The sequence below is a fragment of the Saimiri boliviensis genome, chromosome X (assembly GCF_048565385.1).
Source record: "Saimiri boliviensis isolate mSaiBol1 chromosome X, mSaiBol1.pri, whole genome shotgun sequence".
NCBI lineage: Eukaryota > Metazoa > Chordata > Mammalia > Primates > Cebidae > Saimiri > Saimiri boliviensis.
The window spans coordinates 131101920-131129688 of record NC_133470.1 but is presented as its reverse complement, the minus strand read 5'-3'; the positions used below and the strand labels follow the sequence as shown (position 1 = coordinate 131129688).

General features: G+C 45.7%; 1 protein-coding gene across 1 annotated transcript; it reads left to right on the top strand.

Moving 5' to 3' along the window:
• The first annotated feature begins 5724 nt into the window (after positions 1-5724).
• LOC120361821 (nuclear RNA export factor 2-like) lies at positions 5725-25150 on the top strand. Its single transcript, XM_039463969.2, has 21 exons — positions 5725-5767; positions 15613-15802; positions 16030-16183; positions 16491-16574; positions 16686-16790; positions 16901-16981; positions 17132-17201; positions 17358-17446; positions 17567-17674; positions 17868-17977; positions 19668-19704; positions 20079-20147; positions 20234-20289; positions 20430-20537; positions 20658-20716; positions 20840-20955; positions 21052-21094; positions 21681-21753; positions 22285-22467; positions 24905-24965; positions 25115-25150. Exons 1-21 carry the CDS (start codon positions 5725-5727, stop codon positions 25148-25150), a joined length of 1875 nt encoding a protein of 624 aa, XP_039319903.2.
• Positions 25151-27769: the final 2619 nt, after the last annotated feature.

Below are 27769 nucleotides of genomic sequence, written 5' to 3'. Positions count from 1 at the left end.
GAGGATCTGACAATATTTTCCAAGAGAGTATTTAGAACTATTTCTTGAATTGCAAAATATGGTTGCCTTGAGCAGATAACAAGAAGAAGCAATCTGGGAAATTTAAACTTCTCTCCTTTTAATACATTAGAAATCTTTGAATCATAATGCCTCTTTTTGTTTTCTAATGGTCTTCACAGTGGATGGGGTTTCCACGTTGTACCAGAGAGCTGCATCATCACGAATGGCACTGCTCTTGAGTAAACACCCTCTATGGAATCCCCACCTTTTCACTCCTCTCCAACCTTTGCCTGAAAAAAGTTTTCATTGTAGATGTAATTTTGTATTTGTATGTTGTGGTGGTCCTCAAAAAGTGAGCCTATTACCTAGAGCTGTTGAATTTTACCTTGCATTGAGGGGTTGACATATTGAGCAATTTCCCAGCGAGCACTATCTGCAACTGCTTCCCTTTTTTTTTTCCCATTGCTTGGCACTGACGTAAAGTTATTTCTAGCGACGTTAATGAGTTCCACAAAGGAACACAGAAAAATATATGTTGAATCCAATGCCCATAATGACAGAGTCCCAGCTTATGCTTTCCCTTGTATGCTGTTGCTAGGTAAGTCATTTTACTTTCTGAAAGGTAATTTACACAGGACATCTAGTTCAGGTGTACGTATCTGTGTTCAAACCAAAAACATTAGAGTATTTATGTTTAATTTAACAATGTCACAACCGTTCTGATACTTAGGGGAGTTCCAAGTAAGTTCCAGAAAGGGAGTTCCGGTACTCCCCTTTCTCTCTTTTCTGTGTTAGGTAAAGCTACTCCTCCGAAAGCCACGAGCACAGATCTCCAAAACGTCCACCACAGAACAAAAAGGTCAAAGAAGAGAAAGTTGTTCCCGCTAAATCTTGCCATATCACATGCAAGAGAAATGGCTTCTCAACCTGCCTCACCTAAGTAAACACGGCGCCTAATAAATTCAGTGCCCAAACTGGACCCCAGACATATGAATCTTTGTCCATAGAGTTACCTTCCCCCACTGTCTGTGTATACTAGAGCGCCTACAGACTTCCATTGGTGTAACTAAAAAAAAAAAAAAAAAAAAAAAAAAAATCTGAACAAACTCCTGATAATCATCTCAGAGAAAGGGTTAATGATATGAGTATCAAGTCTGATGGGAGCAAAATATGACTTAAAGTAAGAGTTATAATTAGGATTTGTCTTTTGGTGAAATAATTTGACCATAATCACCATCAATACTGCGTAAGTTCCAGTTGAGCATAGGTGGGCTAGACAAAATTCGGCTGTGCCTTTTACTGGTGATCCGTTCATCTGTATGTAATGATAGGAACTGGGGTCGGGGCAGATACCAGGTCTTGAAGTAGGCTTCCATCCTGTGACTGTGTATAGATACTGCCTAAATCCAACTTGAAGTTTCATCGTAGGTTCTTTCATAAATAGGTGGCCCCATTTTATATCCTTTATTTACATGTGTCCCATAAGTAATTTTCCAGAATTATCCGAGACCCACTGATTTGCACTTCCTAGTCCTTCCTTCCAAATGTCATGATTTCCTTTGATAACCTTAGAACCACAAACACAGCCTGTTGTCCTCAGTAGTATATTCCACTTTAAGTGTGGTGGAAAATTTGGTCTGTTGAGTTTTCTTCTGCTTATTTATGTAGCCAGGCCACAGGGTGGGAACCTAGCAGAGTAATCCCAACGCTTGGATAGCACTGTTTGCCTCTGCAAGCAAACCAGAAAGACTCCACTCCACCAAATTTATTTTGGTTATGCTGATGAAGCCACAGTTTCCCACACAAATCAGCAAAAATGGGGTTTGTGAAATTGCGATTAACAACCACCACCACCACTGCAATGTGTACTCTCCTTCCCTTTTCTCTGTCCTTTCTGGGGAGACACAGGCAGAATAATGAAACGGTAAAATCTAATTATAATTCAGATTCCACAAATTCAGAATTGTTGTAGTTCAGGCAAGAGCCAGTTATGATGTTTTAAACGTGCTGATATTTCTCTTTTCAGTGATTTTTATAAGAAGGAAATGTTTTCAACTAACCTCAAGCATTTTATACTGTCTTTTATATACACATATTTTATATATTAATAGTAGGTTTATATGTATACGTTTAACTGCGTCTCCTGAGGTCCCTAATTAGATTCAGCATTGACTGGTGCTATTTACTAATAATACTTGAAATTACTTAGTTGGCATTTCAAAGAGAACATCCAAGATCTCAACGCTTCAGTAACGGGGTCTGGCTTCCAGTTTGTGTGAATTAATAAGGCTGAACTAAAATTAATTCCGCTTGGAAAACCCGGGGGCAGTCAGAAGAGTCTAGTGCCATACTGCCTGGGGGAGACAGCTGGCCTGCCACCTACAATGTCTGTGACCTCTTAGGCAAGTGATTTAATGCCTCTGTGCTTCAATTTCCTCATCTGTAAAATTCTGTTATAGTTCCTACTCCATAGAGTTAGCACTCTTAAATGCGTTAACCTTTGGAGTGTGTGGCACATACTAATCACTATACGCATTTTCTTTTTCAAGTAGACAACTCAAATTCATTAGGTTTGCCTTAATTTCGTTTGCACCTGGATGAAATTAAGTCAACAGTGCTGACCTGTACGGACGGCTTAGGCTCTTGCAGTAGTGTTTACAATTACGGTTTTAGTGAGGATCTTTTTCACTGTAAAGTATTAAATTTCATGTTTGTTAGAAACAAAACACATAAAATATATTATGGAAGGATAGAGGGACCGGGCACGGTGGCTCATGCCTGTAATCCCAGCACTTTGGCAGGCCAAGGTGGAGCATCACCTGAGGTCAGGAGTTCAAGACCAACGTGGCCAACGTGGTGAAAGCCCATCTCCACTGGGAAAAAAAAAAAAAATGCAAAAATTAGCCAGGCATGTTGGCCGGTGCCCGCAATCCCAGCTACTCGGGAGGCTGAGGCAGGAGAATCACTTGAACCGAGGAGGTAGAGGTTGCAGTGAGCCAGGATTGCAGCATTGCACTCAAGCCTGGGCGACAAGAGCGAAACTCCGTCTCAAACAAACAAACAAACAAACAGGGATGGGTGTAGAGAAAGCTCAAGTTTGTCTGCTGTGGAAGGTTATCTGGAGGTACCACCATCTCAGAAATGTGAGCATTATCAGAGCTCTGGGATTCATGAACATAATGGTCTCCTGAAACATGCAGATTAGGAGAACTCTACAGTGGTTGCATTCTACTGTCAGGCAGTTGACTCAAGCTGACCCACCGCTCCTAGGTACTTGAGCCTTGCTGCATCGTAAGGCTGCAGGTCACGTAGATGCTGCCATCACGCAAATACTACAATTATGAGACCTACTGGTAGAGCCCTCCTGGTCATATCAGCACCAAGGGCTCTAAAACTTTGAGGTCATGTGGTCTCTCTTGTCATGTCGCTGCTACGGTCATGTGGTGGGTCCAGCTCTTCCAGTCACTAGAGTATGGTGGACTCCTGAACCGTGTTGCTCACATGGATTCTTCCCTCATGTGGCCGTTACTGGCTACCACCATGTGGAAGTCTCAGCCCTCGAAGTCATGTAGATGACCTACTGCTCAGGGGCATGTGGATGCTATGGTCATGCACAGTGTTCCCACCCACTCCTCCCCACGGCCACAGAGTCAGGCTCATTCCTCTCTGTCATGGAAAGATTGTGAGCTGCCAAACTCTGCGGATCTGTGTGTGGGCAGCCAAGCGGCTCCTATCATCATGTGGCAGGCAAAACCCTTGCGGTCACGTGAGCAGCGCAACTAACCAATGTCTGTCGTACGCGTAGCTCCTGTGATCACGTGACATTCCACGCCCTTGCAGTCACGCGAAGATTGAACTCTCGCTAGTCTTGTCAGAGACGTACTTCTGGCGGCTGTGTGACTTGTGACCTCTCCTCTCGTCAGGTACAGGCACCCGCCCTTCAAGTGTAGGAAAGGTCTCCTGACCGTGACTTTCTGAGGAGTCAGAACTACCGAGGTAGACGACCGTTAGAACTGTGCTCCACGCCCTGACTCAGGCAAAAGTTTTATTGGACTGCGGCTCAAGCTGTCCGGCAACTTTCATATCCTGCCGCGGTGGAAGGACGTCTGGTATTAGGGGAACCAACGGTTACCAGAAGTTTACTGAGACCTGGGCTTTAAGGGGTGGCTGAGCAATCTTCAAATAACAGAGGCTGTGTGTGGAGGTTTGGGGGGCGCTTAAGGGGGTGGAGGGGTGAGGGGGTTGGGTGGAGGTAGGCAGAGGACTTTCTTAATGTGGCCAAACTTGCATACACTTGGCAGAGAAACCGTGTGTGTGTGTGTGTGTGTGTGTGTGTGTGTGTGTGTGTGTGTGTGTGTATGTGTCTGTGTGCGTGCGTGTGTGCGTGCGCGTGCTTGCGTGCATGCGTGAGTGCGTGCTCGCTCTCGCGCACCCGTGTGGGTGCTCTCGCGCGCTTATGCGTCCATGTCTGCCGTCCGCCTGGATCCTGAATTCACAGGAGCTGTAGTTGGTAGAGAGAGAAGTGAATGAGGAGACAGCTCTGGGGCAGAACGTGGTGGGTTTAAGATGTGAGACGTGGGGTGGGTAGCAGGGCGGCGGGCGTTCACGACCTTGTAAGTCATCCGTCAGGGTTAGGGCTGTGGAAGCCCGATGGGATCCCCCCTCCCCCACCACCACGGCCCCACCCTGGAAAGCCCTACCCTTTCCCGCCACCCTGCCTGATTCACTGTCTGTGCCAGGTGATTCTCTCCTCTGTCCCTCGTCAGACCATGTTGTTATTAAGGACATTCGAGACTTCCTAGACGCCAGTTTGTGTAGGCCAGGCATCCCCAAACTACGGCCCGCGGGCCGCATGCAGACCCCTGAGGCCATTTATCTGCCCCCCCACCCCGCCACACTTCAGGAAGGGGCACCTCTTTCATCGGTGGTCAGTGAGAGGAGCACAGTATGTGGCGGCCCTCCAACGGTCTGAGGGACAGTGAACTGGCCCCCTGTGTAAAAAGTTTGCGGACGTCGGGTATAGGCGATTCCAGACCCAATCTTAATTTCTGTCTTTTACTTGATTATGTAAAGATTCTGTTTGTTTCTGTAATTTGTTTTTCTACTAAACATTCTAAACATGGGCTCAGAGGGGTGGCCGAAAGGGAGAGAGGAGAAGCGGTCTTTCTTTCTTTCTTTTTTTTTTAAGAGAATTTGATATTTCAATGAAAGTGTCCAAGTCGTCATGATGTGAAGATTCAGAATTTACTTTTTATACTTTAATTGAACTTCCATTTGGCTTTACAAAGTACATTGGGGAGTGGGGTGACAAATTTCATGTTGTGCTTAGGATCCGTCAGTGGCTTATAGTAGTATAGCTTGATGCTCTTTTGTTTCTGATTCTTCCCCCATCACCCCCCGATTTTGTGATTGCTTCTTAGATTCCTTCCTGGAAACTCTTCTTTTCTTCCTGTGGAAAAGCATAGTGAATGGATTTAAAGTTCAATCATGGGTTAAAACATTTGGTACGTTATGAAAGTGGTATTGGGTCTATGAAGTTGAGCTAATTAGCAAGACAGTGCTTAAACTTACGGGGTTTTAAGTATTGCTCAGTAGATGGCTAGAGAATATTGTGACTTGTGATATTTGATAGCACAGGTAGCTCGAATAATCGATTTTTCTCTCATTTCAGCATTTCCAAGTCTGTTCTGTGAGACACTAGGGCCAGGACAAAGCAACAACAAAATGTGCTCTACTCTAAGGAAGTGTGGGACATACAGAACTGAAGGTAAACGAATACTGTAGGAATTTGTTAGATGATCTGCTGATATACAACACTGAGTCTGAAAGGGAGGGCTACTCTCCCCAACTTATATGGGAACGGCACAGTTTTTCCATAGAGCATTTGAGGTACCAGTGTTACTCAGAAATTATTTGGGGAAACCCTGTTCAGACTACATCTTCTAACACTTTAAAACCTTGTGCCTTTGTTTACTCAGAACAGCGGAGTGTGGGTTCATAGTAGTTGTAATCTATTCTGCTCATTAAGAAATTGGTTATTGCTCTTTAATTCCTTTTATTTTATGTCATTAGTCAGTCTCTCCTGCTTGAAGCTTTCCACATTTTTACTCTTCAGAGATACCGTCAAGCATGCATCTGATACCTTGGTGCTGGCAAACAATGCAAGTGATTAGGAAGTGTTACCTGTGGCAGCAAATAAAGTGTGCCACTCTTGAAAACAGGATACAACTTAACCTGTCAGGACCAGCAGACGCAGTCCTGCTCGTTTTATAAAAACAAAAACAAACAAAAAACACACTTCTTCAGAACCATTTTGTTATTACTTAATAGTTACAGCTGCCATAGTTTGAACCCCTGTTATATGTCAAGCACTGTGATAACCTTGGCCGTCATGCAAGTTACTGCATTTAACCCTCAGGAAAATCCTCCGAGGGTGTTATTTTAATTGATAGATGAGCTGTATGAGTCAGGAGAGGCTGAGTGTAACGCTGTGCTCCGTTGGCAACCCCCAAACCTCAGTGGCTTATTTCTCACTCCTGCTACATGTTTATGGCAGGTGCACATCCTTCATGGGATGGGGGATGTTTGGGTCTGAGCGATTCTTACTGGAATGACCCAGAGACCCAAACTAATGGAGCAACCACCGTCTAGAAAAGGGTTAGTCACCGCGTCAGAGTGGGAGAGAGCCCTAGGGGCTCTCCAACCAACGACCAAACGTTCTGGCCCAGAAATAACCCATGTCACTGGTCACTCACAACCCATTGGCCAGAGCTAGTCGCATGCACGACCCTGCCCCAAGGAAGGCAGTCAGGACGGGCAGTTCTACCAGGTGCCTGGGACAGGGGAGAATGTAAACACTTGGTAAGTGGCAGCACTGACTACCGCATGAAGGAATCGAAGCTGGGAGGGATTAAGTACTTGCCTAACACCACATGGGCTGTAAGTGACAGAATCGGGATTTGAATCCACCCTGGTGTGATTTCAAAGTCGATGTCCTTTCTGCTTCTTTCTACGCTGTCTGCTCTTCTCTTACGGGAAGTTTATAGTAAAAATTCTTTCACATCAACAATGCAATTCCCTCTTCCTTAATCATCTGATAGTTTAATTGAATAGACACGATGGCACTGGTTAAAAAGACCAGCACTGATAAGCCAGAGGTCTATTCCAAACGAGGGAATGTATTGGATATTTGAATATCCATTGTACTCTATTATAAAAATAAAATCAGGTGGTAGATGAAAGGACAGTTCATTGACCATTTACTTAATATAGAATAATATCCACGCCTTTCCACTCTGTTAAGGAAAAATGATAAAAATTAGAGCCTAACTTGATGAAACTGAAAACAGATGTGATGGAGTTGAACAAAATTGCTAGATGTCAGTCTTTCAGAAACACAAGATAATGATAAAATCTCTGGCCACATGGGCAGAGAAAATTAGCGAGATGGTGCAGGTAAGCCACTTTTGGAATGAAGATAGTGTCACACTTACAGTGACAGAAAAGATGGAAAAGATCACATTATGAAAAAGATGTGATCATTTGAAAACTTAGATTAAATAGATGAATTCCAGGGGGAAAATATAGCTTTCCCTACTGAAGGAATAGAACATCTTAGTTTGTTTGATATATTCTTGACAAGGAATACATGCAAAGGCAAAATTACTAGCCGATCTGAATTAGTCACAGAAGCGCAAATAATATAAATCAATTAATGGCAAACTAAACCCAACAATGGGTAAAACAGATAACACAGCATGACAAAGTTGTGTTTAATCCCAAGCATGCAAGCTTTGTTTGACATTTTAAGAGATCCATAATGTAATTTAACACGTTAGCTGAATAAAGGGAGGAGGACAGGACACATACCACAAAGATCATTTAAAAAAAAAAAAAAAAAGTGGGGATGCAATAAATGAACCAGCCGGAACTGAACAACAAGAATAACAGTAATTCTCAGTAGATCGGTAATATAGAAAGCTATTTCTTTAAATTGACAGTGGGTATCGAAACAATACAGCACATCAGACACCGCCCTTGATAGTAAAACACTAGAATTATTCTCCTTACAATCAGAAAAGGGATAAAGATGACTGGTATGACAAATTCTGTTCAATGTCATACTGAATCTAGTGCAGTAAGCCTTATATCATATTAGGCAGTGCAGTAAGCTGTGATGCATGCATGCCTGTGTACATAAATGAACATATGTATAAAAGTGAAAATAAACAAATTTATAGCTGTTGATGTGCCTATCTTCATATGAAACTCAAGAGAAGCTACAGAAAATTAAAATTAATAACAGATTAACAAGTTTGTTGGATGTAAGACAAATATACACAAACCATTGTAACAAATGGAAAATACCGTCTCTATTGTAAATATACCATTTACAATAGAAAAAAAGTGTCTTGTGAAATATACGATGAATCTGCTTATTTGGCAGCTATTCCAACACTCTTGAACATTCTTATATACTTTCCTGTACCGTAGAGACTAGAAAGTTGGAACATGAAAGGAAACACACATGCATACCACCACATGCATGGGTGCACACTCTCTCTTTCTCTCTCTCTCTTTATCTCTCTCTCTCTCTCTCTCTCTCTCTCTCACACACACACACACACACACACACACACAATTTACCAGCGCCCTTTGCAGTTAGGGTCCCAAATGGGATATCTATCATATGAAGCTGCCAACATGAGACTCAGAGGTGGAACTGAATAGCATGGGAGCCATATGTGGGGTGGACTACCTGCGATGAGGGAGGTCTCCAGGTTTTGGGGCAGCCACTGTAGAGTTTCTAGAATTCAGTCTCTGTCATGCATGTCAATTAATGGGCAGGCAACAGTGGTATTTCAGCTGTGGCGGTTTCATAATGTGGGTGGACTTCTCCTGGCTGTACAGCATCCAGGCCTGCTTTTCTGGCCCTCACAGAGTTTTTGTAAGCTATGTAATATATTTTATTACAGATATCTTGTTTGTACAAAACAGCTAGAGTGAATTCTGGCATAGGCAGGTTGGGACCTTGATTAACACACAACTTGGCACCAAAATTGGTTGCAAGCAAAAGACCTTGAAGGAAATGGGGATTTGGGATAGATTTGGCCCACAGGCCATAGTTGCTGACCGCCGCTCTAAGCTAACAGACTCATTGGGTCCCCAAAACAGTGCTGAGTGGGAAGTCAGCAAAATGAGGAGGCAGCTATTCCTAGGATCCTCTGGCAAGCATAAGCCAAAAGCTGAGGCTTTAACACAGTTGTTTTCAACCTTGGTTTCACACTGCAAGTCACGTGGAGAGTTTAAAAGTGTGGTTGCCTGGATCTAACCCAGGTTCTGCTTTGATTGTTCTGGGTGTGTCCTGGTGCTAGTGAATTGTCTCAACGTCTCCAAGTGGCTCTAATGTAATCATGGTTGAGAACTGCTTGAGCAATTTAAATGATAAGAATGCAAGTATTTTAGGATGTATACTTTTAAAATGTTATAATTGTGGCTTCAGAATATACAATATACAATAAATACAGAGTTACACTGGAAAATACGAAATAAAGATTCCCGTGTAAGAAATCGAGGAGAATGTCTTTTTCAAACAGAAAGGAAATGAGAAAACTGCAAAGCAGGGGCCACCACAGCTTGTGTCCGGGTTGAAGCTAAACTGCCGGCAAGGCCAGAGAAGCGTATGGATTAAAGCAAAGTGTCCGTGAGCCCAGGGCCGATTCAGGAGTGGAGGTTCCTCTGCAGAAGACAGACACAACCCAGGGATGGCACCAACTCAACAAATTCAGTAATTGGCACTGAGGGAATAGAAAAAAATGGAAGCGACTGAAACAGACATTAAGATAATATTTCCCCAGAGAGACAAAGGAGTGATAAAGGATGAAATTATGTCCGTTACAAAGGAATAGAAGGCTGTCCAAGAAAGATGGCTAATTGGAGGCAAGTTTCTCCTTTCACTTCCTCCTGAAACTTCATTAAAACAACATCAAAGGTGAACAAATTGTGGTATGTCCATCAAGGGGCTACTACTCAGCAAGGAAAATTCAAGAACATGGATGGGTCACAGAAACATGCCGAGTTAAAGAAGCCAGACACAAAGGGGTACAGGGTGTTTGATTCCGTTTCTGTGAAATCCTAGAATAGGAAAACGAATGTATACTAACTGAAAGCAGATCAGTGTTTGCATGGAGCCAAGGGGTGAAGAGGAGATCAACCGGGAACCGTTTGGGGTGTGTGTTATGTTCTATATCTTGATTGATGTGCTAGCTAGCCCTAATCCCTGGTTTTTACATTTAAGGAACCTGGGATCAGGAGAAGTTGAATGAGTCGTCAAAAGTGAGGTTAGCTTATTAATCACAGGGAAGATATTCAGACCCGATAATCAATAATAAACCGTTTCCATTATGCTGTATATGGGTCAATAGGAAAAGTGCTTCTTCCCAAGCACTGGACAAAACCCTGACCCAGCCATAAACATCCACTTATACAAGTATAAAGGATAGGTGTGAAAGTATAACCATTCTGCATTCCAGCCACCTGCTTCTACACATGGTTGACATTCTCACGTGTCCCTTTACCCTGACTTGTTTGTGTTCATATTTACAAATGAAAACAGAATTTTTCACTGATATTTTCTTCTGAGGAATCATACTATAATATACAGTTTTGTAACCTGTCATTTTTTTTCTTTCCCTTTGTATCACATGGTGTGACGAATCTTCTGCCTGGCTGCTTGTAGTCTGCCACTTAAACCTGAAACATTTCTTGCATAATAATACATTTTGTTTCCTCAAAGGTTGGAAATGGGCATTTAAGTCCCCTATTGAATCCTTCCACATGACCTGTTTCATGCTCCGAGCATTTTATTTTGGTTCCCTTCATCCATATGTCACATGATTCCCCACTGGGGCTGGGGCTGCCCTGTTTTACTACTGCCGCTTTGTGAAAATACGGCTGACATGGCAACCAGATCCGACTCACTCATCTCTTTTCCTTGTCATTTCCAGGAGGACTAATGACAACGAATACAACTAACACATATTTCTCCCTCAGTAAATGCCAGATGTTGTACTAGGTTCTGGACATAGCAATAGACAACTTATGTATGGTGCTTGTTAGGTCACAGGCCCTTCTCCAGGTGCTTTTCACGTATTGCCATGTGTTAACTCACTTAATTTTTACGGTAGCCCACAAGGTTGAAACCGTTACTAAATTCTTTGAGTCGGGGGGGGCGGAAAGGAGCAAAAAGAACTTGAGTCACAGCGAGTTACTTGCCTCGGATCATAGAGTTTAGCACCAGGATTGAAATCCTGATGGATCTGATTTCAAATCCTGTGCCCATAACCAATCCTGTGCGACTCTGTGTCAAGGCTGAAATGAGTGGGGCCAAGGGGCCCACTCAGAGTCTGGTGGGCAATGATGGGTGTGGTGTCTGGAACCAGTGACCCCTGACTCCAGGCTTCTGGGCAAGAAACTTGTCGTTGCACACTGTTGCCCTGTACCATCTCTCTTTTTTTAGACTGTGTGGGAACTGTTTCTCTAGTGTTCAAATTGAAGTGAAGTAGCAGGGACAGACAAGATGTACGTGGACAGGAAAGAAGGAGGGCTTCCAGAAGGGAGCGTATCGCCAGGATGAATTCAGTTCCCTAGGGGATTTTTCAATGTGTGTTTCGTTGTCTTCTCTGTATTCACCTCACCCTCTCCTTTCTGACCCACACATCCATCCCTTGCCCTTTTCACTCTGTATGTCATGCCCCTTCCTTGCCATGTCTACTTGATTCCAAGGACAGTCATTTCTGCTTCTCCCAGGATAATATCAGCCACTCTCTGGTCCCATCATCCTTCTGTCCCAAGGCACCTGTAAGGCACAGCCATATAATTATATGTATATATTTAGACAGAGAGCGATTTATGTAGTAAATTCAAAAAGTGAAATGTCCGGATCAAAGTGTAAGAATGACTTCTGAATGGTTAGGCATATCGCAGAAAATTAGACTCACACACGGTTACTGGAAGGGTATGTTGGTGTAAATCTCATGGAAAATATCACTTTTACGCTTAAAAGTATTCATGTGCTTCTCCTGGGAAATGTAGATCAGGGACTCAAAATCTTACATCCACTTTGAAGCCCTGGCTGTGTTCCACTGGGTTTTTTGGTCTCCCCCACTGGGGGTGCTCTGTAACCCTGGTCAACCCGTGAATATTGTTCCATTACTTTTGTGTGCAGAGAACTCTATTAAATACTTTCTTATTTTAAAACTGTCAATTCAAATATTAAAACACCGAGAGGTTAAAAAAAGAAAAAAGAAAAGAAAAAAGCATATTCTGAACAAGAAACAAAATTTGGCCATATATATAATACATGACACATGAAAAGAAATGTGCAGTGGACTCCAGTATTGTGCGGCAGTGTGTTTCCCAACATGACTTGGAGTCGTGCCTATCTGTAACCTAATTCTAGAAGCATGTAATGCAAAATACAAATACTTGGTTGCATGGGCTCCACAGACGCACAGACCCACATACTCTTTCCTTTCCCTGAGACAGGGAGGGTACTTCCTGTCTGTCAGAAGGCTGAGTGAACACAACATGCCTGTAGGTCCAGAACATTCTGCCTACAGAGACCACATGTCCAGAAAGCTCTGTCTGCTGGATTCAGGGAACGCCTCTCCTCATTTCCGTCACTACTATTTGCAAAAGCCTCCTCCTCTGAGATCCTCAAAGCTGCCGTTCTAGCCTTAGCCTGCAGGGAGGTGCTTAGTTCTGTTTCTAACGATACATTAATGAAAAAAATATTAATGTTGCAGAAGAAAAAAGTAGTTCTTTCTAGTTTTGCAAGCAGGTTATGGAATAGTTCTGCAGCCCGAATAGGTCTGGAATAAATACAGGTAGACGTCGGTAGAAATGGTTGAGATGGATGTATTCTCAAAAGTCGTTTTGCCGATGATCCCAAACCTACGTCACATGCATTCTTTTAACAAATATCAATGAGGCCCTTCTTCTGTGCCAGACACCACCCGCCCAAAGTGACTCCTAATCTGAAAACCTGTGGCCCAAACAGATTCCACGCATTTGGTCAAAGACAGAGATCTCCACCTTATCCAAGGCACCTGGTTCTCACCCCAACAGGAGTGACTAACACAAAACATCATCCCTGGCCTGCTCACCAAAGTCTGTCCTTGAGACCTGAAAGCTTGCCATTTAAGGGAGAACCAGTGCAGTTGCTGGAGGAGCACCCAGGGTGTAGAGGCAGACCAATATAGGTGACGACATAATTCCTGTTCTGCCACTTACTTGGCTGGGAAATGTACCTGACGTCTGTGAGCCTCATATCCATGATCTGAAAAGAGACTGGTTACAATTGTCATGGGATTTCTGTGAGGAGGTCAAGAGAAACCTAGTGAGTCTGCCCAACACGGAGCAACTGTTGGTTGCCACTGGGCAAGTGTTGGTTTTCTTCTTACCTCATTCTTTCCATGCCGTAGCAGGGATGCTGACGCACTCAGTGGCATGGCAGTGACGTAGGCAGAATTCCAAAATAACACAGGAAGTACCAGTAGGAACGCACGTGATGTCATAAAGGATACTCACTACTGTGTCTGTGTGGGAGGATCAGCCAGTACATCGTGGTGGGGCCGGAGGGGAAGCCCAGGCGGTCTGGGTGAGAAGCACTAGCTGCTTTATAGTACTCTTGAGATCGCCTGTAATTCTGGCAGCACAACTGCGAGACAGGGATTGTGCTGAGATGCCAGAGTTCAGCAAGCGGATGTGTGCCTGTGTGTGTTTTGTCTTCAGCATCTCTCTCTGTCGCGTACCTCTGTGGCATGTGTATCATCTGTGCTCTCTTCCAACACAAAGCCTTGCCTGAAGCTGTAGCTGTAGCTGTTGAATAGCTCACTTTTACACCTTCTTCCCCTCAGTGACATTATTTCTGAAGTAATGCTGGTTCTCAGAAATGACGCTGACTCTTCCTGTGCTCCGTATATTCACCACGTGCCCTGAACCCTCACTTTAATCTTTGTTTTTTTTCCCTTTCATTTATGGACTTTCGTGAAAATGAGTTGGTTTCCGGGCATCCTCCAAATGTCAGCACTAAGGGTCTTTGTTGTTGTTGTTGTTGTTGTTGTTGTTGTTGTTGTCGTCACTGTAGCTGCGTATTGTTAGGGACTCATAGCTTTTTAACATACCGATGGGCCCCAAACCCCGGTTAAAGGATTTTGAGTAGAGGAATGACAAGATTTGACTTAGGCGCTTAAAAAGGTCCCTCTGCCTGCTGTGTTGAAAATAGATGGTAAGGGAGCCAAGGGCAAAAGCGGAAGGACAAGTTGGAAGGCAGCGTAATGCAGGAGACAGATGTTGGTGACCTGGCCAGGGTAGGTAGCAATGGAGGGGGTGAGAAGTGGCCAGACTCTGGATATATTTTAAAGGTAGAGCCCAGAGAAGATACATCCATCCTGATCGGTTGGATGTAGAGTGTGAGAGAAAGTGAGCACTCCAGGTCCACCTCCAAGTTGTGGGGACCGAGCATCAGGAATGTCTAGGTTAAACGCTCTGCCTACATTTAATATCACTTCTAATGGCACACAGGGAAAGTCCCAAAACAGCCGAGAGGAGCAGAACTGTCCTGACAGTGGGTCACACACAGTGAAAGCAGTGACCCGCCTTCTCCAGCCCCCACAGGTCATCTGAGGCCTGGCCATAATCAGTAGTACATCGCAGAGAGATCAGCAGTGACCGAAATTTTATTCATATGGGCACCCTGAGATGACGTGTACATTTTGAAATTGGTTGAGGTCTGTTTGATGGCCCAGGAGATGGTCTACCTTCGTGAATGCTATAAGACGATAGAGGGGGAAACAAAAAGCATGCTTTGCTTTCGTTGTTGGGCACGGTGTTTTACTTATGTCCTTTAGATCCTGTTACTGTATTGGTTTTCAGTATCTTTGCTGATTTTCTTTCTTTCTGGTAATTCTGTCACTTGCTTGGGAAGAGTTGTGTCTTGGGCTGAAAGCATTTCAGGCTGGACAAAAAGAAAGCCTGCTCTGGGTATTTCCAACTGAGTATTGTTGAGGGCAAGGCTGGAGGTTAGGGGGCAGCTTCGGAAGCTGATACCTCACTCTCGCCTGCCATTAAAGCCTGTGCTACACCGGCAAAGAAGTACAGCTTGCCGATTGTTCACAGAATGCATTTGGAGGACTGGATTTGGGAGGTGCTAGAGAGGTTGTCTCCCTGGTGTTGGTGTGGTTGGTGTGTTAGACTGGAGAAGCCCGAGGGAAGGCAAGATTAGGAACCCCTCCAGGTGTGCGTCTGGTATCTAGACTAACCCATGGACACACGCACCTCTGTTCTGTATAATTCCTGCTCCATTTCTTAAAGAGGTTCAACACAGTTGCTTCCTCTCCCAAGATTCCTCCCCTGATTGTGCCACCTGTGAGGTAAGGCCCTTGTATCTGGACAGGCAGAGGAGTTCGTTTTCTGGGGCTTGTGTGATTGGTCCATTGGGGTGGGTTGGCACTCTGCTTACCCTACCATGGAGTTAGCCCACGGCATGGCACGTGGTAAGTGGGCCATTGACCCATTGACGTGCCTTCCAACTTGTCTTCTTGTTCCCAGTTGCAGGATGCCATGACCATGGTGGCACTTTTCAAGGAAGAAAGAAAGGTGGGAGTCCTTTCCAGGACAATTTTGACAAGAGCAACCCTCATTATGAACACGGTGGGCATGAGCTTCCGCCTTCAGAGCACCAGGAGAATGATGGATGCTTGGAGATGGGAGATGTCCACAAGGACCGCCAACTAAGACAGTAAGTGACCAGGCAGCCTGGTTTGCACGTAGCAGTCCCCCGGGACTGTGCAACCCTTTTATTCTCCGTGGTCTTCCTTTTTTTCTCTCATTAGAGAACTGAGGAATGGTGGAAGTGGAATAATGGCTAAGCAATGCTAACTGTAGCGCTGCTGTCAGTGAGGGGAGCGTGTATACAAGATTTTCTTAGATTTAATGGATACCCGCCTTCTCGCCTCTTCCCCACAGCACTCCTTATGGCATCAAACGCAACAGGAAGCTAGTGAAATGGCATAGTGAAGACCAAATCCATACTACCACATGGAGAAACAGAAAACGTCCAGAGAGAAAAATGATGGAGGACACACAAGATGGACAAACGAGGGCCTGGTTCAAGGTCACAGTGAGTATCTTGGTGAGGTCTGCATTAGGTGGACTACGCTGGAACCTGATAGAAGGAAGACCACTTAAAACACCCTAAGTTGATTATTTGGAGGAGAGCTTTGGAATGGGGGGAAAGGGAGTTGAGGGAATCCATATTAGGCACACAAATAAATAAGAAATCATGTCAGCAGTCGCTTCTTCAGAAGTCCAAACTAAGTAGAAGGTTGGAGTAAAAAAGAAAGAAAAAAGAGCCGGTTGGTTCTGTTCTCCATCATTTGTTCCATGTTGTCACTCCTTTCTCTCCTGTGTCTTGTTTTTGTCCTCAGATTCCTTACGGGGGAAAGTATGACAAGGCATGGCTAATCAATTCAATCCAGAGCCATTGCAGTGTCCCCTTCACTCCGTTTGATGTAAGAGAGCATGGTGAAGCCAGATGAGTGGGCACGGGGTACGGGGAGAGGCCTGGCTCAGCAGGGGCCGTTGCCCTCTGACACCATTGCTGTTGCCTTCGCTCCCTGTAGTTCCACTACTTCCAAAATCGGGCACACTTCTTTGTGCAAGGTGCTAGTACTGCCTCCGCATTGAAGGATGTCAACTATACGATTTGTGATGACCACAACCGGAAGGTGTGTGCATTCCCTGTCCTTAGTCTCTGGGCAGGAGGACAGGCCAGGAGGCTGGTCATCCTCATTGCGATTAGAGGTCCTGGTACTTACCCCGCCTCTCCTTCCTGCAGATATGTATATTTGTCAATCATTCTACTGCGCCCTTCTCTGTGAAGAATAAGTTGAAGCCAAGCGAAATGGAGTTGCTGAAGGTAATACAGACTCCATGATCATTGCATGCCTATTTCCTGGACGCACCTCTTCTTCCCCTGGTCCCCTCTTTCCCTGTCACCACCACCACCACCACCACCACCACCACCACCAGAGCCTAAGAGTCTCTGTCTTCATCTCTATCTCTGCAGCTGACCATGGACAAACGATATGATGTCTCCCAGCAAGCTCTTGATCTCCAAAGTCTCCGCTTTGACCCAGGTATGGCTGACAGCAGCAATTCTAAGGCAAGTGGGGGCAGGGTAGTCTGCCTGGGAGGGAAACTTAGGGATGGCAATTTAGGGAGGGGTTGGTGCTGGCTCTGGTCCAACCAGGGCCCTCCCAGCCTTCTGATTCCCTTCTCTTGGCTTCCTAAAGACTTGATGGACCGTGATATTGTTATAATCCTGAATCGAAGAAACTGCATGGCTGCCACTCTGAAGATCATTGAATCGAATTTCCCTGAGGTGAAGCCTTAGGCCAAGTGCTGGTTTTTAGTTAGAGGGGTGGAAGAGAAAAGGTGGAGGGCAGATGTGTCTCTGAGGCCCAAGATAGTAGCTGCCACACTAACTCTTCTTGACCCAAAGCTACTGTCCTTGAACTTGTGCAACAACAAACTGTACCAGCTGGATGGCCTGTCTGACATTACAGAGAAGGCCCCCAACGTCAAGATCCTTAACCTCTCCAAAAATGAGGTGAGAAGGGGGAGCCAGATCAACTTTGGGTGGAGGATGGATGGCGGTACACATCAGGATGTTGGCAACAGGCAGGCAGAGGTGTCTGGTGTCTGTAGGTGACCGTGAGGGCTGGGGGAACTTGGGGCCCAGGGTCCTGGGTGTCTGTCTTTCCCTGGCCCTCCTTCTCCAGTTTCCTCCCCATCTTTCTTAGCTGAAGTCGGTGTGGGAGTTGGGCAAGGTGAAAGGGCTGAAGCTCGAAGAGCTGTGGCTAGAAGGGAACCCCTTGTGCAGCACCTTCTCTGACGAGTCCGCCTATGTAAGGTCAGTGACAACCCCTGTCGCCCTTCCTGGGCACCTTTGCTCCCTGGATGACTGAGCTGTATCTGAAAGTGCCCCTCTGCAGGAAGAGGCAGCCTTGGTCCTCTGGGAGGACCACAGACCTCCTCCCCTCCTACACACACACACACACACACACTCTCTCTCTCTCTCTCTCTCTCTCTCTCTCTTGCTCTCCCTCTCTTTCCTCTCTTGGCATCACTCTCATCTGTGCTTAGCTGTCTCCTTTCCTTTCTCTGACATGCTCCACTTTTCACCTGCTCTGGGGTGCCTTTCCCTCCTGTCTCCACGTGGCCTCCTCCAGCGCGTCTTCTGTGAGTGTGCTCCAGGAAGTGGGGCTCCCTCACCTCTGCAGGGCCAGCAGTATTCAGATGCTGGTGCCCTGGACTGAGAAGAGTCCTGTGGCTCTCTCTGGGCCTCATGCTGAGACAGGCCTTCCTGCCTCCATGGTGAGATGGGAGTTCCCTCCACTCTCCCGAGAGGGGTTCTCCTCTTGCTCCAGAAAGGTGCCTGCACCTGTCCTGTGCTGGCGTGAGGGCTTCCCTGCCCCATGCTAGGGGCCGAGGCCCTGGGTGGCTGCTGTCTTGCCATCTCTTCCTGTGGCCCCATGCAAGAAGCTGGGCCCTCCTTGAGGAGAAACCTGGCTTTAACGAGTCAGGGAACCAGAAGTGGGCCACATTCCTGAGTCAGGAGTGGAAGGCACTGGGCAGAGGAAGAGGAGGTTGAGGAGACAGAAAGACAGACCTCTCAAGCCACTGCCCCTCCTTCCTTCCACACCTCACATTGTCTTGCCTGGGCCCTCAGAGTAGCCCTGGGTAGCCGGAGGTGGGTCATCTTCCTCAGTCAAGGTGTCAGCACATTGGGTGCAGGCGCCAGGGACCATCAGAAGAGAATGCAGTGGCCGGGAGAGGGTGTTCCCAGACTCTGAATCCCATGCTGAGCTGGGGCCTGACCCTTCACTCCTCCTGGGAGAAGGTCTCCTGTCCCCGTGGCTGCTCTGTTTTCCATGCCCAGCTCAGACTGAGCTCACACAGGTGAGAAAGGCTCCAGCTGCATCCAGCCGGCCCCAGCCCAACAGGTACATGTTTTCCTTTCCTGCCTCAGTCCCCAGGGCCAGCCAGGGGGCGTTGAGGGAAAGGGCTGCAGCAGGGGAGACCTTTTCTCCTCTCTTCCTCCCTGAAGTCCACCCCCACAGTAGATCATCTTTCCCTTCCTTTTGCTTTGCATCCTGCTTCTCCTTTGTCTCTCATCTCCTATGACTCCCCCGTCTCTCCCACCCCTACCTTCACCCCATTTCTACTGACACCCCTGCCCCCATCTTCCTGCCACCTGAGCCTGGCCTCGCTCACCTCCCTGTCCCAGCACCCTGGGCCATCCCTAAGGGCTTACCTGCTCTTGGCCACATTGATGGACAGCCAGTGAGGTAGCAGAGCCCTGGGTTCCCACCCCATTTCGTGCTCCCTGCAGAGCCTTCCATGTTGGCTTGGAAAAAGACGAGGAAGAGAGGGAGGGGAAGAAAGCCCTGGAGCCTGGGCTCCCAATGCTGCTGCTTGTGGCACTGGAGAAAAGGGAGTCAGGGCAGTCTATGTGGAAGCTAACCAGGAGAAAGGAGAGGGAGAGAGGCCACACAGCCCTGAACTGTCAGTCACTTCATTCTATTTTTGGTTTCGGACAGTGCCATCCAGGATTGTTTCCCCAAGTTGTTACGCCTGGTAAGTATCTATCATACCGTGAGTCTCCTCCTACTCCAGAACATGACCTCCACACCTGCCCTCAAGTCCTTTGGGTCTTGCCTAGACTACATGCTTGTATCAGACCCTCATCCATTTTAGAGGCATGGATTCTTGAAAAGGACAAGAATATTCTGCCTGGAAACGTGTCCATAAACACACACGCACACAAACACCCATGCTGGCATGTAATTGTAGAGATGTCTGGCACCTCATGAGAAAGCCACCCACTGGAAATTCCAGGACCATTTCCCACCTGGCCTCTGATGCTTCTTCTCCCCGGGCATGTTCATCTTACCGGTCATCCAGCTCCACCTCCTTGGTCTCCACTGCTGACTTCCTGTTTCCTTCTCCAGGACGGCCAAGTGTTATCCTCAGCAACGACTGTTGACATTGACAGCTCTGAGTTAATGAAACCCTGCAAGGTGAGAAAGAAGGACTAAGCAAGATTTGGAGTGTTGTAAGGAAGGCTTTGTCCACTGCATAGGTCTAAATTGTCTTTTGATTTCAGGAAAGCTGTAATGGATCTGAGACCCTAAAGCATATGGTCCTGCAGTTCCTGCAGCAGTGAGTACCCCTGGGACCATGAGGAAGTGGAGGGCTGAGGCAGACTGGTCCACCCATAAACAGATCAGTTCATGGGAGTTTTCCAGTCTCATATGGGGTCCAGGCCACAGAGATAGCCTATCCTCACTGCTTCCCCACAGGTATTACTCGATCTATGACTCTGGAGATAGACGGGGTCTCCTTGGTGCTTACCATGAGGAGGCCTGCTTCTCCGTGACAATTCCCTTCAACACTGAGGACTCAACTCCGTGAGTATGGGGGCTCAGACCCTGCTCCGAGGCTGTGTGTCTCCTCAGCAGACACAGGCCAGCTCCTGGAAATGTCCGCACTGGCCAGACCACCCACTCCTGCTCCTCTTTCTCTCCTAGGAAGAGCTTGAGCCAGTACTTGGAGGATAGCAGGAATATGAAAACACTCAAGGACCCCTGTAAGTGTGTGAGGGGGAAGAGTGGGCAAGTTAAGGGGGTGTGGAAGAAACAATCACAGAGGCCACAGATCAGAGTGTGGCAGCCCCCGCCCCCCCATTCTTTCCCTCTCCTCTCCTCTACAGACCTGAGGGAGGAACTGCTGAAACATACAAAACGTGACATTGTGGACTTCCTCAGTGCGTTGCCCAAGACTCGGCATGACCTCAGCTCCATCCTGGTGGACATGTGGTACCAGACGGTGAGCACCTGCTTCCTCCCTCGGGCAGGCCCAGAGAGCCAGAGGTGGGTAAGGAGGTTAAGGAGGATCCCGAGCACCTGAGCTCTTCCCTTTCAGAAATGGATGCTCTGCTTTTCTGTCAACGGGGTGTTCAAGGAGGGTGAGTGTCTAGAGTCCCCTCCCTCGATCCCCACTGCTTCCTCCCCCTGGCCGGGCTCCCTCTCAGAACTCTCCCAGCTTCCCTGATTTTGTCCCTTTCCCTCCTCTTCTTCCCTCCATGTTTTCCCACCCCTACTGTGCCCGCAAACCACCCTGGTCTGAACTAGATCCATGACTGTCTGCCCTGCACAGCTCAGGTGTGCTTTAAGGACACGGACTGTGGAGTTTGACAGCTCTCATTCCAGGTTCTTACTCTGTGAACTTCTGCTGGTTACTTAACCCTTCAGTTTCCTCATTTGCAAAATGGGGCCAACAATAACCCATCTCTTGGGCTATGTGAAATAGGAATCAAGTGAACTTGTGGTTTTCACGGGGCCCCACACATGATAGGGGCCCTATCACTGGGAGCATATTGTTCCCGTTGTTGGCCTCGCCATTCCTGCCACATCCTCCTGACTCCATGTGAACAATTGTCCTGGTCTACCCCGCTTCTGTGTGAGTGTCAAGCGAGACTCTGACTGGGGATCACCGTGTGAGCACGTAAAGCCTGTACAACTATAAGATGGTGGTGTTTGTTGTCTTTGAAGTGGAAGGACAGTCTCAGGGTTCTGTTCTCGCCTTCACCCGGACCTTCATCGCTACCCCTGGTAGCAATTCCAGGTTAGTTCTGTGTTGTGGGTGGAGCACCCATCCCAGCCTGGGGATAGTGTTGTGGGAATGTGTTGGGTGCAGTCCTCGGGGTGTTCTCAGTATTGTGGAAGGCCAACAAGTAGATCAAGGAGCCGCCTCGTTTAGTGTTTAAGAGTGTGGGACCTGGAGTCAGAGTAGGGTTCTCTTCCTCACCGCAACACTCACAAACTGTGTGACCTTCAACAACTTAGCCAACCTCTCTGTGATTCAGTGCCTTTCTCTGAAAACCGGAATAAGGCTATCCACTTCCTTGGGCTCTTGTACAGGGTAAACCTGTTGGGCTTAGATCTGAAAATCTAGTGAAGCTGGTAGACAGTCTCTCCAAAAGTGAACTCCATGGGAGGGTTAGAGGGTACCAGCCAAAAAAATCCAGGAGTCGGGCACAGTAGGGATATGGAAGGAATTTGGTTTTTGAGTGGCAGTGGTTAAGAAGGATACTTTTGTCGGGGGTGTGGAGTTGTCTACCTGTCCAGTTTGAGGGTGCATTTTTCTTTCTTCCAGTCTGTGCATCGTGAATGACGAGCTGTTTGTGAGGGACGCCAGCCCCCAAGAGACTCAGAGTGCCTTCTCCATCCCAGTGTCCACACCCTCCTCCAGCTCTGAGCCCTCCCTCTCCCAGGAGCAGCAGGAAATGGTGCAGGCTTTCTCTGCCCAGTCTGGGATGAAGCTGGAATGGTCTCAGAAGTGAGTGCTGGGAGGACATGGGGCTGAGGGGAGTTGGGACATCATAGGAGTGAACAGTGGAGACTCACGTGCAATTTGGAAAAATAACAACCTGGATATTTTGCTTTGAAAAATAGTGGGCCCATGAAAAAGGTATCATGCTTTTATACTGGTATAGGTAAATAAGTGTTCAAATGACACAATGCCCAAATGACATTACCTTCCGTATGTAAAATCTGCAAGAATCTAGCACAACAAACTACTAGTAAACCAGTTCAGCAAGGTTTCCAGATATATACAGAAATCATTCGTACTTCTATGTAGTTGCAATGGACAATCCAAAAAATGAAACTAAGGAAAGAAGTCCATTTACAGTAGCATCAAAAAAAAAAAAAAAATAAAATAAATAAAATAAGTAGGAACAAACTTAAGAGAAGCAGCACAAATCTTATACTCTGAAATCTGAAAACACTGCTGAAAAAAAACGAAAGAAGATTTAAATAAATGGAAAGACATCCCACGTTCATCGATTGGAAGGCTTAACATCATTAAGACGCCAGTACCACCCAGAACAACCTACAGATTGATTGAAGTCCCTGCCAGAATCCCAACTGGCTTCTTTGCAGAAATTGCCAGGGTAATCCCAAAATTCATGTGGAAATGCAGTGGACCCAAAACAGCCAAAACCATCTTGAAAGAGAGGAAGAATGTTAGAAAACTCACGCTTGCCGATTTCAGAACTTGCTGCAAAACTACATTAATCAAGAGTGCATGGTCCCGAAGTAGGAACAGACGTGGGAATCAGTGGAATAGAATTGGCAGTCCACAGGTAATCCGACTCATTTATGTCCAGTTGATTATCATTCAGGGTGCTGAAAAAAATCCAGTGGAGGAAAAAATAGTCTTCTTTACAGTTGTTGCTGGGACAAGTGGATATCCACTAGCAAAATAATTACTTTTGGCCCCTAACTCACATCATGTGCAAACACTGACCGAAAATGGATCAAGGACCTAAAAGTAAGAGCTAGAACTGTAAAACAGTGTAAGTGTACATCTTCATGACCTTGAATTAGGCAACCATTTCTTACATATGAAACCAAAAGCACAAGCAACCAAAGGGGGAAAAAAAGGTAAATTGGACTTTATCTAAATTAAAAGCTTTGGTGCATCAACAGACACTCTCAAGAAAGTAGAAAACCGACTCATTGGAACGGGGAAATATTTGCAAATCACATGGCCGACAAGAAGAACCCTTGCAACTCAACAAGAAACAGACAAGCCACCCAGTTAGAAAACGGGGAGATGATTTGAAAAGATGTTTCTCCAAAGAAGACCAACAAGCACGTGTAAAACTTCTCAACATCATTAGTCGTTAGGGAAATGCATATCAAAACCACACTGAGCAACCACTTCATACCCACTAGGATAGCTTTAGTCAGTGAAAGAAAACATTACAAATGTTGGGGAGAATGCAGAGAAATTGGAAATCTCATGTATCACTGCTGGGAACATAAAATGGAGCAATCGCTGGGGAAAAGATTTTGGCAGTTCCTCAAAGTCTTAATTACGGAGTTAACACATGATCCAGTAATCCCACGCCTAAGTGTATATCAAAGGAAATGAAAATATATGCCCATTCAACAACTTGCACATGCATTTTCATGTAGTATTACTTGAAATAGCCAAAAAATGGAAACACATCGAGTGACCTTTAGCTAATGAATGGATAGATTAATGTGGTGCATCCATAGGGTGGAATACTATTGCAATATTCATTCATGCAAAAGAATGTAGTTGTGATATATACTATGACATAGGTGAACCTTGAACACATTGTGTGCTAAATGAGAGCAGCGAGTCAGAAAAAGCCACGTAATTACATGATTCCATTCACGTGAAGCGTTCAGAACGGGCAGATCCCTAGAAACGGAGAGCAGAGTAGTGGTTGCCAAGATGCAGAGAAGAGGGAGAATGGAGAGTGATCTCTAACAGTTAAGGACTTTCTTTTTGAGGTGGTCACAATAGTTTGGGATTAGATAGTTGTGATGGTTGCAGAATCTTGTGAATATATGTAAAAGCACTGAATTGTACACCTTAAAATGGTGTGACTGCTACAGTATGTGCGTTATATCTCAATATAAAAGAAACATGTTGTTGAATTTCCACTTGTTATTTCTTGAACATCTTTCTTTACCAGTATGTATTAAGCTCCCTTGTTCATTTGAATACCCCTATTTTTCTGATTTGAATTCTAGCGGGCATGAATGTCAGGGATAGGCGTTTTGGTTTTCCCTAGGCCTTTCTTCATGGTTACAAGAATGCTCATACTGATATGTGTGTCCCACAAAAAAAGGTCGCATAGAGTAAGTGTGGCATTGCACGGTCGGTGTGGCATTGCACGGTCGGTGTGCCTTTCCTGGGGCAGCAATGGAGAACACCTGTTCTTCTCCCACCTTAGGTGCCTTCAGGACAATGAGTGGAACTACACCAGAGCTGGTCAGATCTTCACTATGCTCCAGGTGAGGTCTCGGAATCAAGTGGGCAAAAGACGGCTGTCTCTGGGCCGTCAGGAGGGCCAAGAAGATGGAGGCCAGGTAGCATGGGGATGGAACTCAGGGCACCCGGCTCTACTAACATCCCAACTCCTTCTTTTCTTTACTTCCTGTAGACTGAGGGCAAGATCCCAGCAGAGGCCTTCAAGTAGATCCCCTGAAAGGAGCCCTTCCATGTCTTCCTTGTCTTCGTTCACATCCTCTGTGTTTCCTCTTTTCACCAGCCTAAGGCCATGCTCAGGAGCTGCATTGGAGGCCTGGTTGATCAGGAAGCCAAAGTTAACTGGCAGGCTGCATGGCATAACCACCCGAAGAGCCACTTGCTCTGTGTATTTGCCCCACTCATGATCACTGTTTATTTTCATAATAAAGAGTGATGTTGCATGCTGTATGTTGTGTGCCCTGGATTGCTCTTCTCCTGCCCCAACCATGCGTCAGTGGGGCCAGGACTGAAAGCCCTGCATACCTGTTCGCCCCTGGCTGGCCTTAGCAGATACATCGATGTGGCTTTCCTTCATAGGTAATTTTGTCAATAAACCCTGATGAGAAAGGACACACGCTCCTTCCAGAGACTGACCTTGAGAGAGAGTGGGACCCTGTCAGATGCTCGACCTGGAAGCCCACAGAAGCAGGCATGTTACCTTGGCACACCAGGAGCTTTCATCCTCCATCTCGACCCCTCCCTTTCTGGAAGGTGCACTATTTGAGGGGGAGTCTCAGGTCAGCACCTTCAGGGGGAGGAAGACTCAGCCTGTCGGCCCAGTGCACTCTGCAGAGAGCTGATATTGGGTGCTCCATGTCCATGTTCTCGATGGTGTCTAGCCATTTATTTTCACTTCTAAACAAACAACAGTAGCACAGAATCTCCCCTTATGTTCAGTTCTCAATGACTGCAAAATGGCAGTCCAAATTGCTGGTCAGTTCCAAATTGCTGGCAAGAGTTGAGCGGGACATTTGCACAATTTATTGCCCACACTTACATGATGCTTGCATGTTAGACAATCAGCAGGCATACTTTTCAAAATTAAAACAATAGCAGTATGACGTTGTCAAGTCATAGTCCTGTAAATGATGACATAGGAGAGGTACCACCAGTTTACAAATTATGCCTCCACTTTCGTGTTTGGCATACGTTATTTCCTACCACTTGCACTTTTCAGTTCTTTATGTGCATGTACATTAGGGAGTCATATGTTGGAGTGTGAATTTCTTAAAACTAGGAACTAAGGGGATAGTTGTCATCACAAAAAGAATGATGCCCATCTTGTTCTTCCCTGTAGTGCCTCAGCTGAGTCAAAGGCAAGTTCCTGTACCTCTCTAAGCCTTGGATTAAATGGATCATTGCATTGAAAGCACTCAGAGCAAAGCTGTATTGTGCATTTTCACATCGCTATAAAGTACTACCCAAGACTGAGAAATTTATAAAGAAAAGTGGTTTAACAGTCCTGCAGGCTGTACAGGATGCATGGCTGGGGAGACCTCAGGAAACTTACAATCATGGCAGAAGTCAAAGGGCAAGCAAGGCACGTCTTACGTGGTGGCAGGAGAGAGAGAGAGAGAGAGAGAGAGAGAGAGAGAGAGAGAGAGAGAGAGACACTTTTTAACCATCGGATCTTATGAAAACTTACTATCATAACAGCAAGGGTTAATCTGCTACCTTGATCAAATCACCTCCCACCAGTCCTCACCCCTGACACTTGGGGATTATAATTTAACATGAGTGGAGACATGGAGACAAACCATATCACACGCCCAGCATCTTCTAGTGATGAATATGCATTTGCATCATTCATTGTATTTATTGTTATTCCTCCCCACCATCCAAAAGGAGAGTTGTGTGAATGGGGTTTGCACTGCCAGGCAATGTAATTGTTCTGCGGTGCTGCACCTTCATCTTTCTTTGGAACAGACTGGTTGACACACAGTTTAAAGGAAGACAATGAAAAGCTCAGGAGCATTCAGATACATTGTTCTAGAAATGAGGCAGATGCATCTACAGACGGTTCAATAAAAATCAAACTTCAATACTTTCCCCATAGCAAAATATTTAATATTAATTAAAACATCAACAAAACAATAAAGCACAAAACTGTGTATATATCACAGTTCTATGAAATGTCAATGCAATATACATGCAATATATCTGCACGAGTGCACGCAAACAAAAAATAAGGGAACGAAACGCAGGAAAATGTTAACAGTTCTCTTTCCAGCGATGATGGGTTTCTGGTTATTGATATTTTCATCTCTGTAATTAGCTGTATTTTCGTCGTTTGGTAACGAGTATACATTTATGACAGAAGAAACCTTAAGCTTCTGAAATGTTTGTTACTAATCCAACATATCAAATGTGCCAAATGTTAATAGAGAGCCATGAAGTGAACACTTGTGTATCCACTACCCAGATTAAGCAATAAACTTGACAAATGTTTGAGCCCATCCCCTCATTTCAGTTGTCCTTCCTTTACTCCTCAGATGTAACTCATAGCTAGAATGTGGTGTTTATATTCTCCACAAATTGCTTCATAATTTTATCGTGAATAAAGGCATTCTTAAGCAAGGATTATGTGAAAACAGAGTTGTTCCTCTCTCTGGAAGGTGGCCTGCAAAAAGATTATTGATGTTTTCACGAGGATTTTAATCAATAGGTACTTTATCGAATTTAATCCTTACAGCTATTCAAGTTACTGTTCATTGTTGATATTATTCAGCTCAGGGTACAGGAGTTATGAGAAGTTAAGCAACTTTCCCTAGAGAAACAAACTTGTAAA